The sequence below is a fragment of the Pipra filicauda genome, unplaced genomic scaffold, assembly GCF_003945595.2.
Source record: "Pipra filicauda isolate LSUMZ 115617 unplaced genomic scaffold, ASM394559v2 scaffold853_size65428_pilon, whole genome shotgun sequence".
Lineage (NCBI taxonomy): Eukaryota > Metazoa > Chordata > Aves > Passeriformes > Pipridae > Pipra > Pipra filicauda.
Genome location: NW_024105035.1, coordinates 17,558 through 32,349, shown reverse-complemented (window position 1 = coordinate 32,349; position 14,792 = coordinate 17,558). Strand labels below are relative to the sequence as shown.

The window sequence follows — 14,792 nt, the reverse complement described above, 5'->3', positions numbered from 1 at the left end:
CGAAAAGAATAAAAACTAAAAATGACTTGTAAAATTCACTTTCCGGGGGAGCCGGTTGCGAACAACCCCCCGATTCCCACCTCCCACCGGTGCCGCTGTTTCGGTCACCCCCCGTGCGGGTCTTTTATTGCCTTCTCTCTCTTTTTTTTCCGTTCAACCCCCCCATCTCCCCGCCCCGGGGCGGCCCTTTCGCCGCCGCCGCTCCTCGCCCGTCCCTCGTCGCAGCGCTTCAGTGACACGGGGTGGGTCCCACGAGCCAAGGCAGGGTCTGTCTGTCCCTCCGGGCAGCTCCTGCAGCACCGCTGCGGCTCTGCTGTCGCGTTTAATTCTATTTTCTATATTTTATTCACAGCTCCCACCCCGCTCGGCGCAGCCCTTCTGACCACCCCCGACACCGCCCGTTCAGTGACACGGGGCGGGGGGACCCCTCGGTGCAGCCTTTTATTCTGTTTTACTCTATTTCTTGTCTTTTCTTCTGTTCCCACGCTCGCTGCGGCTCTTTCAGACGCGGGCGGTGGGAACCCCTCGCAGAGATTTTAACGCCCCTGCAGAGCCAAGAAATGCCGGGAAACAGTTTCGACGCGCGCAGCTGCTTTTCCTGCCAGTCCCCGGCACATTTTACAAGCAGTAACACAAATGGGCTGTGCCAGCGCTCGGTGCCCCTGGGCTCCAAACTGCCGGGGCAGGAGCCACTGGGCACAATCCTGAGATACCTTTCCCCACTCCCCTCATCACGACTGTTGAGCTTTTCTTCACGGAAACAATTCCCCATATTAATGAAAGGCTGTATAACAAGGTCATAAGTATTATTATGTCAATATTTGTGCTTGGTTGGGTGCATTCCGGTCCATCTTTTATGGTATTTAAAGTGCAGAGCCTCCATCCCAGCCTTATGAGCAACCACGTGGGACCCCTTCAGCCAACAGCCTCCCCCTGGGTTTCTCAGATGTCACAATGCTGGTCATACATCCCCAAGAGCTTCTCATTTCTTCTGGCTCCAAACTGTGCAGCTTTCACGAGGTGACAGTTTGGAATAATTCTGTCCCCTGCCCGGGTGAGGAGGGGGGTGACAGAGCAGCATCTGGCACCAACCAGGGCCAGCCCATCACAGATCCCTTGGTTGGGAACTCTTAAATATTTGTAAGTAAGCAAGGTGCAAAAAATGGACTTTGTTCCTTCAAAAATGAACCACACTGAGAGTTGTTGGAGAACAGCAAAACAGCCAAAGAGCTGTAAACTGAAAACCACGCCTCTGTGTTTGACTCCCGTCCTGTCTGTGGCTCAACAGACTCAGTTCCGAGAAATCAGCCACCCATTGACAGCTGCCCTGCGAGGTGAGTACTCCAGAGCAGCCCCTGGGCTGCCAAACTCGGGGTGGTGGGTGCTCCCTGCCCACAGTGAGCCACGGCTGGGACAGGGCTGAGCCCCCACATCATGGTCTTGTCTCTGGGGGGGCTGCAATGACCACCTGATTAATTAAACGTGGCACGTTGAAGGGCAGGGAGGAGTAAACACCAAAGGTCACAGTTTTACAGCTTTTGCTACCACGGGGTTGGTTTGAGTGTCTGCTGCGGGGTATGCTGGTTTGCCATTTTTGCTGCCTTGTAAGAGCTTCTTCAGTGAATTTGTTGGGTTTTTTTCAGCCCCTTGTTGCTGACAGGGGTTGCTTCTCGGGAAGAGAAATGAGAAAATCGTGGTGAAAAGAGGTAAATAATGATACAAAAAGGACTTTAATTTGTTTCAGTTGAGTGGAATGAACAGTGATTTTGGGGGGAGCTGGAGCGAACCAGCTGGAAACCACGGTGGGCTTGGGAGGGATTGAACCTGGGCAGGAGCTCGGGCTGCACCAGGGGGGGTCTCACAACGTGAACCTTCGGGGGTCCTTTTAGGGGAATTTGTTGAATTTGTACAGTCACACTGGGAGGCAGAAATTAGTCATCATAAAGGAGCAAAAATGAGAGTGGGAGTGGGTGAATCAGGAAATGCACTGGGTCTCTTTTAGATTCAAATTGATACTTCAGTTTTGCAAATACTAAAACCTTCACCAGGGCACTGGTTTCTGGCTCAGAATTGGGTTTGGGAGGGATTAAACCTGAGCAGGAGCTCGGGCTGCACCAGATGGGGTCTTACAAGGTGAACGTTCGGGGGTCTTTTTAAGGGAATTTGTTGAATTTGTTCAGTCACACTGGGAGGCAGAAATTAAAGTAGGACTGAAATTTTGGCTTGAAATGAGGGGTCTGAACTTGTGCACTGGGGCTTCTGCCATATCAAGCAGGTCCAGGCACCTGATAGTTTTGTTTATAAAATAACAAGCTCTTCATATCTAAGGGTCCCTCCCCCACTTTCGGGCTCAGCTCCAGCTCAGAGCTTGCATAATGTCTGGCTTTTTTACTGTCAACTTTGGAAACCCCCAGGGTGCTGAAGCACCACCCCTTCTGGCTCATCCTGTGTTTGTTTCTCCTATCAATTTAACCCTCTCACTGCTCTGGAAACGCTGTTATCTGAGCACTCCTTGAGTTTCCTCCTGCAAACCCCCTCTGAGGGAATCGCTTTGTGCTTTTTTCATGTTTGTTTGCCCACAATCAAACCTTTGCAGCTTTCAGAGCTCACTTTTGCAGTGAAATATTGCTGTTTGATCAGGACACGTTCCTGATGAGCTTCTGTTGGTCCATTTGGTGCTGGTAATAACTTACACAAGACCCCAGAGGACCAAAAGCTGCTGTCCCTGTTGGTTGGGGGTGCAGGGAACCAGGTTGTGCTCCTGCAACACAGGAGGAGGAACCAGAGCAGGGTTTCCTGTGAGCAAAACAAGCTTGTGGGGAGCCACAAACAGAAAACTTGAGCAGAACAGGTGCTGTGAACTGTCACAGGCTACTTTCCATCCTGTGTGTTTTTGCAAAAGGGCCCCAAAGCACAAACTCTGCTCCGAGCCCTCGGTGCCTCTTCTGAGCCCTTAACAGGCTCCTGTCCCCTGCAAACACTTCAGCTGCCTTTGACCTGTGAGCTCTCAATGACTTATTTATTTAATAGTTCAAGTGCCTTTAAACTTGTATTTCTCTTTTCTTTCTGCTTAATTTGTTGGGGTTGTTTTTCCCTCTTTAATCTTTGCCGCTCCCCTCTCTTTCCATTCCTTATCTCTTCCCCTCCCCTCCCTCTGTCCTTTGTGCTGCCTCCTCTCCCAGATGTGGGTTCAGCCCTGCCCGATGGTGCCCCTTGGCACCATGACAACGCTGAGAGCCAGTGCCAGCCCCACAGGGGCTGTTGTGGCTGGCTGGGCTGTGGCCCAGGAGGTCTCAGCTCCCTGCAGGTCCCCTCAGCCTCTCCTCTCCTTCCACCCCAGGCTGCCGAGTGCATCCACCCCACAGAGCCCAGGGAACGTCAGCCCCGGGCCCTGAGGCTTCTCTGCAAGGATGGGGAAAGGAACCCAAAAGCCAAATTCTTCAAGCCAGGAGGAAGCCCTGAACACATGCAGTGATCCAGAGGAACAGGCCAAATGGGGTAATGCTGGGAAAACCCCAAACGTTCCGAGGGAGGGCGGGGTGTGGGAAGAGCATCTCGCTCTGGGGCAGCACCAGTGGGATGGGGATGGAGCCTTTGGGTGGGTGTGGAGCAGCCCAGGCACAGCTGCACTGAATTCCAGGCTGTGGAATTCACCTCTGGAGGCTGAAGATCCGTCTCCAGGCCCTCAAACACACGTTGGTGGCTCTGAAGGACCCCCCTCAGCTCTTCTGCCCTCCTGAGCCCCCAGAGGGGTCCCTGTTCTGGGTGGGGCTCGGGATGGACTGAGGGTCCAGCACAGGAGGGCAAAGCAGAGGGGAGAGGAGCCAGGCCATCCTCACACTGCTCTTTCCTGCCCCAGGGTCCTACAGAACCGAGTCAGACCGGAGAACATCACGCACAGTGCGTGTTCTCCTGGCTCTGAGTGTGTTCCTGGGGATCCTCACCTTCAGCCTGGCTGGAGCAGTGACTGGTGAGTCCCACCCAGGCACCCCCATGGGGAGGATCCGGGCCAGGCACCTCTGTTTTGGGAGGTGGGAGGATCCCAGGACTTTCCCAGCATCAAGGGAGGCTCCCAAAGTGGGAGCTTTGCACTTTGCTCCAGACACCTGCTCCTCGCTCAGTCACACATTTCCCAAGAGAATCATCCCCAGTTTCCCTCTTCCAGCTGCTGGAAAAAAACCCCAAGGAATCAACCCCATTTTGCTGCTTTTCAGGGCTGCCCACGTGTCTGACTCAGCTTTCTGTGTTTCAGTTCTCAGTGTGAGACCCCCTTTCCGTGAGCCGGAATTCTCCCACGTGTGCCCAGACACCTGGCCTGGTTTCCAAGGAAAATGTTATTATTTTTCTGAGGCTGAGGGCAACTGGACCACGGGCCGGGCAAGGTGTGAGGCCCTGGGAGCTTCACTGGCCACCATAAGCACCAGGGAGGAACTGGTGAGGACTGGGATGAACTGGTGAGGACTGGGATGAACTGGTGAGGACTGGGCTTGAGCCTCTGCAGCAGCACCGGGGTGGGAAACACGGGGAAACCAAGAGGATAAAACCAGCCCCAAACCCCCCAGGCTGGCCCCAAAGTGCTGCCAGTGCTGGAGCCGGGAGCCAACCCCTTGGGAAAAGCCCCAGGTCTGGCTGGGGGTGGACACAGGAGGGAAAGAGGAGGTGGGGAAGGCAAGACTGGCCAAAGCCAACGTTTCTTTGCCTTCCAGGCCTTCCTTCTGCGCTATAAAGGCGAAGCAAACCACTGGATTGGGCTGGGAATGAGGGATAACGGCTGGGAGTGGATCAATGGCACGGCCTTGAACGGCAGGTGGGTCCCTGTGTCCGTGCTGGAGCCCCGGGATGGGCCCCAGGGATTTCCTGGAGTCTGGGATGCCCCATCCTGGGATGGGCACCTTCTCCTGCCCCGTGTCCAGGCAGCTCCTGGCTTTCCATGGGGGGTTGGGATGGGCCGAGGTCACTGCCCCCCAACCCTGATCAGAGAATTAGAGACTCCCCCCAGCCAAAGCCCTTCTCTGCCAGAGAGGAAATCCCAGCTCTTCTTAATTTTTTTTGGGGGGGAGTTTCCTTCTTTTCCTTTTCCCTTTCTGACTCTGGTCCCGTTGCCATTTGCAGGTTTGAGGTGCGGGGTGGGGGGCCCTGTGGGTACCTCAACCACGGCAGGATCAGCTCGTCCCTGTGCCACACGGAGAAGAACTGGATCTGCAGCCGCCCTGACAACTTCGTCCTGTGGGAGGGGAAATTAAGAGACCCCAAACCGGGACTTTCAACCTAAATCTCTGACCAGATGGGGGAGCTTCACCCCAGCACTGCAACTGAAATTTTCAGGGTGAATCCAAACAATCAGGTACAAGGAACCGGTGCTATCCCCCATCCTTTGGACCTTTTGAGCAGCACAAGTGTGGTTTGCACCACAGAAAACTTGCTCAAAAGGTTCGCACAAATGCAAGTGATATTTATACAATTTGCCTTAAATGCATATTTATATGAGGACAACATTTATGTAGCCATATTTATATGAGGACAACATTTATGTAGCCATATTTATATGAGTATGACATTTATGTAGCCATATTAATAATAGGTGGAGAATAGGCGGAGCTCAGGCCGGTGCTTCTCTTGGCCCTCTATTTCGGTGGGAGGTAAATCAGCCTTTTTTCACACTATTTTCAGCCTTATTTCAAGTTTTTTCTGCGGTGGCCACAGTTTGGGGGCGGTTTTGGGGTGAGAAAGGAGCCTTTTAGTGCCCGTTCTCACCTTCCTGATACTTCTGCATCACTCCCGCTCTTCTCACCCTCGGCGCGTGCTGATTGGCTGATTAAACCACGCCCCCTCACTCCCATTGGACGCTCCTCCCCACGCTCCGCCCCCTCCCTTCCCCCCCCCACCTCAGGGCGGACCTGCTTGGGAACTGCGCCCCCCCGCGGGCAGCGCGGGAAAGGCGGGGCGCGGACCTGGTTGAGGACTGCGAGAGCGGGGTCGGGAGTGTCCGTTTTAAGTAGAAAAAGGTGGATTTTGGGGCCGGTTTTGCAACGTTTCACATTAATAAAAAGCAAGTGTTTATAAAACTGAAGCTTGAAAGCTGCTTTTTAAAATCGTTGCTTTGTTATACACAAAAAAACAACCAGTTTGGGTGTATTGCCAATGATTTGTGATGCCCCCAAACCACCAATTATTAATTGTGAACTAATAACTGTGTGCTAATCATTGTGTTAATAACTGATTTTTATATCCCAAACCCACCATTTGGGGTGAATTGATGACTAATTTAATATACCCCAAACAATGGGGAGAACCCCCCCAAAATCCTCTGGGGAGTGGGTGCAGACTCCAAGCAGGACCTGGTTGACCAAAACAACCTCAGTTTTGGGTGAGATCTCCATTTTTGACCTTTTATTCTGCAAAATAACCTTTCAGCACCGCGAGCAGTGGTGACAGAACAACGCTCAGCTGGGGCACCAAACCCCTAAAATAACGAGGGGAACCCCCCCAAAACTTTTTCAGGAGCAGGTGCCAACTCCGAGCAGGAGCCACGGGTGGGAATTCTGAGGCGGAATTTCCGTTTTCGACCTTTTATTCTGCAAAACCACCTTTGGCCCCCATTCTGGAATGGCCTCTGGAAACCAAAGAACCAAGCCCCCACCATGTGACAGTTCAACCCCATCCGTGTGCCAAGGGCTCCTTTGTGGTGTCACAGCCTGTCCTCTCCATTCCAGAATGGGCCCTGGCAACCAAAGAACCAACACCCTACAACCCCAAAGTGAAGCCCCACCTTTGTGCCATGGGCCCTCTTGTGATGTCACGGCCTATCCCCTCCATTCCAGAATGGCTGCTGGAAACCAAAACACCAATGTCTCACAGCCCCTAGTGCAGCCCAACCCCTGTGCCATGGGCCCCTTTGTGATGTCACAGCCTGTCCTCTCCATTCTGGAACAGCCCCTGGAAACCAAAGAACCAACACCTCACACCCCCACAGTGCAGCCCCACCTGTCTGCCACGGGACTCTTTGGGATGTCACGGCCTTTCCCCCAGGAAAGAAAGCCTGGAACCTTTGGGTTTCAGATGCAGTTGGGGGGCCACCCTGGGCACTCCATGGGCAGCAAGAGCTTTCTGTGCTGGCCCTTTTTGTCTGGCAGGAATCTTCAGCTGTGTTCAGTTTGGGCAGTCAGACTGGCAATTTCAGCTCAGGGCTCCTGCAAGTGAACAACAGCCCTGCCCTCCAGGAAAGAAACCTCTTACCCTCGGTCTCTTTTCCTGTGCCTTAAAACACAACCTGCAGGGGAGCTTTCTGGGATCTCTTCTCTTGGGAATTGGGAAGACAGACCCACTCCCATGTTTAACACCTCAGGCAAAACCACCCTTTGAACACCTTTCCCAACCCTCCCCAACCTTTCCCAAAGCCCAGATTTTACAGGTGTCCTGTAATTCTGGCCCAATCTCACCCAAGCCCACAAACCAGGACAGAAACCTCTCAGCCTCACGCTGCGTCCTTCCCATTGCTGTGCCTTATGTGCAGGCAAAAGGCCTTAAAATCAAGGACCCAAAATTCATGGCCTGTTCTTTTTCCCAGAAAAGAAGGCGTGGTGACCTCTCCAGACCAGGGAACTGGAAGATCTCCCCAAAACTCCTTTGGTACACGCTGCAGGGCCAACGATTCCTCTGCTCTGCCCTGTCGGCGCTGCTTTGTCTCCTCTGGGTCCCCAGAAACTGTCAGTGAAAGCCAGAGAATAAAATCTCTGAGCAGTTGGTTGGGTTCCAGAGGTGACCCTACTTCATTCAGCGCTGAAGGGACACAGCAATTGCTCTCTAACACCTGTACATCAGTTCTCAAAACTTTTAACTCTTTTTACATTTTAGCAGACAAAGGAATTCCTGTCCATTGGCTTACCAGTTCTCTGCAGGAATTCTTCTTCTCTCTTCTATTGGCTCTCGATTTCTCACTTTGCATGATACTTAGTCCACAATTTTTGTCCTTTTGTTGTCTTTTCCCTGGATAGGGAGAGCCTCAGTAACTATCTGTGTTAGTTTTTTCTTTGTCTCTGGTTTCTCTAAGGGTCTTTGTGGTTTAGAAATTTTGCCTTCTTGGGGTCCAGGTCTCAAAAAGAGATTTCTCTGCCAGGTCTCTGACCACTGAAATATGGCAGGCCTTAAGCTTTTACTTTGTTTTTCTAACAAATGACCATGGCCCAGAACTTGTCCATCATCCATTGTCTATTGCCCCCATTCAATCTCCTGCCAGCAGTTTCTCCCCACTGCTGGGTGGGCTCCTTTGTCAAGCACTAGAACTTGTTGGGTAACAGGCTGTCATGGTTTGAGATAGTCCCAAAATCCAATTCCCTAGCTCCATCCCCCCCTCCCACATCTCAACCTAATGTGAGAGAGGTTTTTCCAGACAAAACACACCAGACTCCAAAGTGGGGGAAAGACTGGAAACTATCTCTACCATGACATATAGTATTTACAATGGATCAGATCTCTTCTCCCCTCCAAATAAAAGTCCAGGAGGGAAAGAAGGACAGATCCCTTCCAGTCTCTGAACAGCAGCATCTTCTGAGGCAGCAGGTTTCTTCTCATCTCATGCAGCAGCTGATAGCTGGTTTTCTGCCAGCGTCCACGAGGGAGGTATTCAAGCTCCCCCGGCCCCATCGCCTCACAACCGAGGGGTCTTCCGTGGGCTTCGTAACCCCAGACAAGGTCGTTTCACCACGTCATATCACGAAGACACAGGGGAGTCTTCGTGACGGTCTGGTATCTCTTGCAGGGCCTCTGTGCCCTGCCTCTCAGGCTGCCACCGTGGCAGCAGTGCGAGGGGGGGGAAGCCAAGGTCAACTCCCCCTGCATTCCTCTCGGAGCTCTCTAGCTCCTTTCTATAGTGCATGTCACACTTCAAGGCTCTTTCAAGTAAGAGTCCATCATCTTCCTCCTTCCAGGAGGTCTCAAAGGAGTTTTGGGGATCTGGTATCAGTCTTACCCCCAAGAACTCTGTAGCTCTCAGCTGCTGGCTCTCCTTTCCTCGACTCTCCTTCCAGGAGTCTCCTCTGCAGTGCTGCATGTTGCTTCTGCTGCTTCTTCAGTTCAGGTTCTTATCTCTGGCTCTCTGCCACTGTTTCTCTGGTCAGCGTCGGCTGCTGCTCTGTGCCCATGGAGAAAACATCTCCCGGCATACTACAGGCACCTAGCCCAGCTTTATGCTGTTCCAGGTCCCTGCAGCCCCCAGCCAGGGGCTGGGAGGCCCCAGAGGGCCAAGGGGCTCAGAGCCCCTTCCTCGTGGCTCTACAACATGGCCACCTCTCCTCCAACAACCAAAACTACAACTCTTCTTTTCCGGTCTGGTTGTGATATGTTTACATTTCTGCAGGAGCGCCCATTGGGCAGAACTTCAAAACTTCCAGGGGTTTCCACCCCTTGGGGTCTACCACTTCTCTTAGCCTCTGGGGAAAACAAGGTTCAAACCACTACACAGGCCCAGTCCTGTTGCCTATTTTTCGTGGGGATGTGCAGGAGGGCATTGAGTCTTCCAGGAGCAAATTGGCAGAGGACCCCAAGTTGGCTTGCAGTGTGGATGTGCTGGAGGGTAGGAAGGCTGTGCAGAGGGACCTGGACAGGCTGGACCTCTGGGCCGAGCCCGTGGGCATGAGGTTCAAGAGTGCCTTTGGTGCCTTTGGGGCCTCTGGTCACAAGAACCCCCTGCAGCTCCAGGCCGGGGGCAGAGGAGCTGCAAAGGGTCCCCGTGGGAGAGGCCCTGGGGGTGCTGGTGGACAGAGGCTGAACCTGAGCCAGCGGGTGCCCGGGTGGGCAAGAAGGCCAAGGGCAGGCTGGCCTGGATCAGAAAGAGTGTGGCAGCAGGAGCAGGGCAGTGATGCTTCTGCTGGACTGGGCACTGGTGAGGCCACCCCTGGAGTGCTGTGTCCAGCTCTGGGCCCCTCAATTCAGGGAGAACCTTGAGGGGCTGCAGTGGGTGGAGAGCAGGGCAATGGAGCTGGGCAAGGGTCTGCAGTGCATGGCCTGTGAGGAGCAGCTGAGGGAGCTGGGCTTCTCCAACCTGGAGAAGAGGAGGCTCGGGGCTGACCTTCTCCCTGTCCACAACTTCCTGACAGGAGGCTGGAGCCAGGTGGGGGTCAGCCCTTCTCCGAGGCAACAGGCGACAGGACAAGAGGACACGAGGACCTGCCTGTCAGGGGCTGTTTGTCAGGGACAGGAGCAGGACTTTTTGGAGAGAAACAGGGATTAGGTATTGAAATGGGCTGCCCAGGGAGGTGGTGGAGTCACCGTCCCTGGAGGTGTTTAAGCAAAGCCTGGCCATGGCACTGAGTGCCGTGGTCTGCTTGACGTGCTGGGGATGGGGCGTAGGATGGACCCCGGTTGATCTCACAAGTCTCTGCCAAGCTCAGGGACTCTGGGCTTCTGTGCCAGCCCAGCCTTTGGGGACAGCGTGCTGGTGGCTCCGAGGCTCCGTCCTTGCCTTGCCTTGCCCATCTCCTGGCTGCCAGGCAAGGGCCTTGTGACATCACAGCCTCTGTGGAACAGCGCGGGGGCTGAAAACTGTCAGTGCTGCGTCCCCGTGCCCAGAGCCTGGGCAGAAGTCGGCTGGCAGGGACGGGCAGAGACTGTGCAGAGGTGTCAGCTCGTCCCGCAGCAGCACGATGCCCAGCCAGGGCATCTCCTGGCTCCTCAGGCTCTCGCTGCTCCTGCTCTTGCCTGGCCCACTCGAGCCTTGCAGCCTTGCCACAGGTGCCATTGCTGAGAACCGGGCTTTTCCTTGGATGGCCCCTTGCCAGCAAAGGCAGGAGAGGCTGGAGAGAGGGGAAGGAGGGGGGTCAGGCCGCTGGGATGGGGCCGGCGGGCCGTGAGCCCGAAGCCAGCAAGGCCTTGGGCCCACACGGTGTCAGGGGAGGACTGAGAGCCCCCAGGGAGGAGGAAAGCTGGGCAGGCCCCAAGGCTGCTGGGCCTCTTCCTTGCCAGCCCTTTGGCCAAGGCCCCGAGGCAGAGGTGGGGCTCAGCCCCTGCCCAGCAATGGGGCACAGGCTGAGCCCCAGGGACCCCAGAGCCAGGCGGCCTGAGCTCTTCTTCCTGCAGCGTCTGCCTGGGGCAGCCCAGCCAGGCCTGAGTCTCTGCAGGAGAGGCCAAGCCCAGCCAGAGAGGGCTCAGCCCTCTGAGGCTGCACTCACTGCAAAGGGAACAAAACATTGGCCCAGAGGACATCCTGCCCCCAAAGGGAGAACTGGAAAGGTCAAGAATAAAAAAGTCACCCCTCTCCATTCTTCAAAAAATGTTCAGACCTCTTTTCCTAAAAGCATCCAGGACTCGGGTCACCCAATTTTCTCTCTGACAAGGGTTTTTCCGTGGTTCCCCTCAATTCCCAGCCTGCCCAGGATCACTTATGAGGTCCCAACCCCCACTGTCTCCCCCCTCTCCCACCCCTTACCCATCATCCCCCAATCCCCAACCCCCTCATGCTCACTTTGGGGGTTCCACCTTCCCGTTTCCCCCACTTTTCTGACCTCTCCCACCCCTTTCCCATCAGCCCCCAATTCTCAGTCTCGCTCCCCCTCCACTTTTGGGGGGTCCCACTCCCCTCCCACTCACTTTGGGATCCCACCACCCCTTTTATCCCCTCTGACTCACCGACCCCCCCATTCCCAACACCCCCTCTCACCCCAGAGCTCCTCACCTGCAGCCGGGGGTGCTCCCAGTAACACCAGTGCCCATAAATGTCCCCCCCAAAAAAGGGTTAGGTGGGGTCCTGGGTGGGCTCTGAGTGAGTTTGGGGGTTCCTTGGAGCATGGCCCCACTGGCTCCCAATTCCCCTCTCTGTAGTTCCAGTCACTCCCAGTATGATCCCGGTCACTGACAGTCACTCCTAGGATGGTTCCTGTATGGTCCTGGTCACTCCCAATAGGATCCCAGTTGCCCTCAAGGTGGTCCCAGTTGCTCCCAGTCCCCCCCACGATGGTTCCTTTCCCTCTCAGGGACTCCCAGTCTGAGTCCAGTATGGCCCCAGGCACTTTCAGTCACTGCCTGGACGATGCCATTTGCCCCGTGCATGGTCCCAGTTGCTCCCAGGATGATCCCACTATGAGTCCAGTCATTCCTAGTATGATCCCAGGAACTTGAAGTATGAATCCAGTTTGATCCCAGTCATCCCCAGTATGGTTGCAGTGCCTCTCACATACTCCCAATATTATTGCAGTCACTCCCAGGATGATCCCAGTATGAGCCCAGTTGCCCCCAGCGTGGTTCCAGTTGCTCCCATTCACCCCTACTGTGCTTCCAGTCACTCCCAGTATCATCCCTGTCACTCCCAGCCATTCCCAGTAGATCCCACTTGCCTCCAACATGTTCCCAGTCACCCCCAGTATCATCTCAGTCACTTTTAGTCATACCCAGTATCATCCCACTATGATCCCAGTCACTCCCACTCTGATACCAGTCTCTCCTAGTAGGATCCAAGTTACCCCCTGCATGGTCCCAGTTACTCCCAGTCACCCCACTAGAGTTCCACTCCCTCCCAGTCCCTCCCAGGACCATCCCAGTAGGATCCCAGTGACACCCCAGATGGTGGCACTCACACCCAGGATGAACCCAGACATGCCCTGGCACTCCCAGGATAAAGCCATTTGCCCCCAGCAGGCTCCCAGTTCCTCCCAGTCACTGACTATGGTTCCAGTTGCTCCCAGTGTGATCCCTGGTACTCCCAGTCACTACCACTATGATCCCAGTCAGTCTCAGTATGAACCCAGTCCCTCCTGGTCTTTCCCAGTATATCCCAGTTGCTGCCAATGTGGTCCCACTCACTCCTGGTTGCTCCCAGTAGCTTCCAGCATAATCCCAGTTGCTCACAGCCACTCCCAGTCCCCCCCAGTGTGGTCCTAGTTACTCCCAGTATAACCCCAGTCACCCTCACTGTGGGCCCAGTGGCTCCCAAGATGATCCCATTGCCCCCAGCATGGACCAAGCGGTTCCCACTGTGTGATCCCAGTATGACCCCAGTTATCCCCAGTGTGGTCGCAGTTGCTCCCAGTTCCTCACAGTGTGATCTGAGTTGCTCCCAGTTGCCTCCAGCACAGATACAGTCAGTCTAATTATGATCCCAGTTACCCCCCACAGTCCAATTCACTCGCAGTGTTGTCCCAGTCACCCCCAGGATGGTTGCAGACACTCCCAGTAGATCCCAGTTGCCCTCAGCATGCTCACAGTCATACCCAGTTACTTCCACTTGCCCCAGGATGCTTCCAGTTCCCATCAGTACAAGCCCAGTCACTCCCAGTCTATGCCAGTTGCCTCCACAATGCAACCTGTCACTCCCAGTCATTCCCAGTTTCTTCCAGGATGCTCTCAGTTGCTCCCAGTTCTCCTCTATGTAGTTCCACTCACTCCCAGTATGAGCCTGGGCACTAACAGTCACTGCTAGGATGGTTCCAGTATGGTTCTGGTCACTCCCACAGTGATCCCAGTCACTCCCAATAGGATCCCAGTTGCCCCTAAGGTGGTCCCAGTTCCTCCCAGTCCCCCCCAGGATGGTTCCTTTCCTTCTCGGGGACTCCCAGTCTGAGTCCTGGATGATGCCATTTGCCAACTGCATGGTCCCAGTTGCTCCCAGTATTATCCCAGTATATGTCCAGTCACCCCTGGTATGATCCCAGTAACTTCCAGACACTTGCAGTATGAATCCAGTTTGACCCCAGTCATCCCCAGTATGGTTGCAGTCCCTCTCACATACTCCCAGTATTATTGCAGTCACTCCCAGGATGATCCCTGTCAGTCCCACTGTGATCCCAGTATGAGTTCAGCAGGGGCCTGGCTGCTCCCACTATGATCCCAGTTGCCCCCAGCATGGTTCCAGTTGCTACCATGGACCACTTCTTTGGTTCCAGTAACTCCCAGTATGATCCCAGCCTCTCCCAGTACAATACCACTCTATCCTAGGGGAATCTAAGTTACCCCCTGCATGGTCCCAGTTGCTCCCAGTCAGCCCACTATAGTTCCAGTCCCTCCCAGTATGATCCCTGTCACTGCCAGTCTCTCCCAGTCGACCTCAGCATGCTCCCAGTCACACCAATTATGCTCCCAGTCAGTTCCAGTGTGGTCCTAGTCACTCCCAGTATGATCCCAGTTGCCCCCAGCCTGGTTGCTCCAGGATGGATCAGGAATGGGGACCACCCGGAGTTCCCCCCGTGTCACCCCGTTCTGGGGGGGCTCTAGGGGGGCACCTGCACCCTAACAAACACGGCACCCAGTGCTCCACAAAAGGGGCCGGGGCCCCCCGACACCGCCCCACAGACCCACAAGGACCCCCCAACCCGCTCAGAGCCCACCCAGAGCCCCCAAAGCCCAAATGTGGGGAGACCTTTCTGGGCACTGGGGGTGCCGGGAGCCCCCCCGGCTGCGGGGGCAACTCCCCCGTGTGCAGGCAGAGCCGCAGCGCCCAGCGCTCCCCACCTCGAGCCCACCGGCGCCCCCCCCTCGCCCCCAGCGCCCCCCGGGACGGCAATTTGGGCAGGGGGGAGGGGGGGGCGCCCAGGCCGGGCCCCCCCGCGCTGTCCCGGCCGTGGCGGCTGCGGCGGGGGCCGAGTGCGGGCGGGAGCGGCCAAGAGCCCAGCGCTGCCCCATCCCGACCTGCCCCAGCTCCAGCCCTGCTCCTGCCGCGGGAGGCCATGGCTTTGGGGGCAAGGGGGGGGCAAGGGGGGGGACAAGGGGGGCCCGAGGGGGGCCCGAGGGGGCTGGGCCAGGGGGGGAAGGGCTGCAGGGGGTGGATCCCGGAGGAGGAAACCCGCCAAAAGCGGCGGCCCAGCCGA

The 14,792-nt window shown here is 55.5% G+C and overlaps 1 protein-coding gene across 1 annotated transcript; it reads left to right on the top strand.

The window, feature by feature from the left end:
- Positions 1-817: 817 nt before the first annotated feature.
- LOC113982207 (C-type lectin domain family 2 member B-like) lies at positions 818-6,039 on the top strand. The gene is made up of 7 exons (XM_027710218.2): positions 818-1,334; positions 1,644-1,706; positions 3,341-3,498; positions 3,860-3,970; positions 4,253-4,434; positions 4,707-4,807; positions 5,113-6,039. Exons 3-7 carry the CDS (start codon positions 3,411-3,413, stop codon positions 5,270-5,272), a joined length of 642 nt encoding a protein of 213 aa, XP_027566019.2. The 5' UTR covers positions 818-1,334; positions 1,644-1,706; positions 3,341-3,410; the 3' UTR covers positions 5,273-6,039.
- The last annotated feature ends 8,753 nt before the right edge of the window (positions 6,040-14,792 follow it).

What these genes read in the sequence shown, in the direction of transcription:
- LOC113982207 (XM_027710218.2), top strand. Translation starts at nt 3,411, where the DNA reads ATGGGGAAAGGAACCCAAAAGCCAAATTCTTCAAGCCAGGAGGAAGCC. An exon ending in AGAGGAACAGGCCAAATGGG is followed by an intron (nt 3,499 to 3,859) that starts GTAATGCTGGGA and finishes TTCCTGCCCCAG; the next exon opens with GGTCCTACAGAACCGAGTCA. An exon ending in GGCACGGCCTTGAACGGCAG is followed by an intron (nt 4,808 to 5,112) that starts GTGGGTCCCTGT and finishes TGCCATTTGCAG; the next exon opens with GTTTGAGGTGCGGGGTGGGG.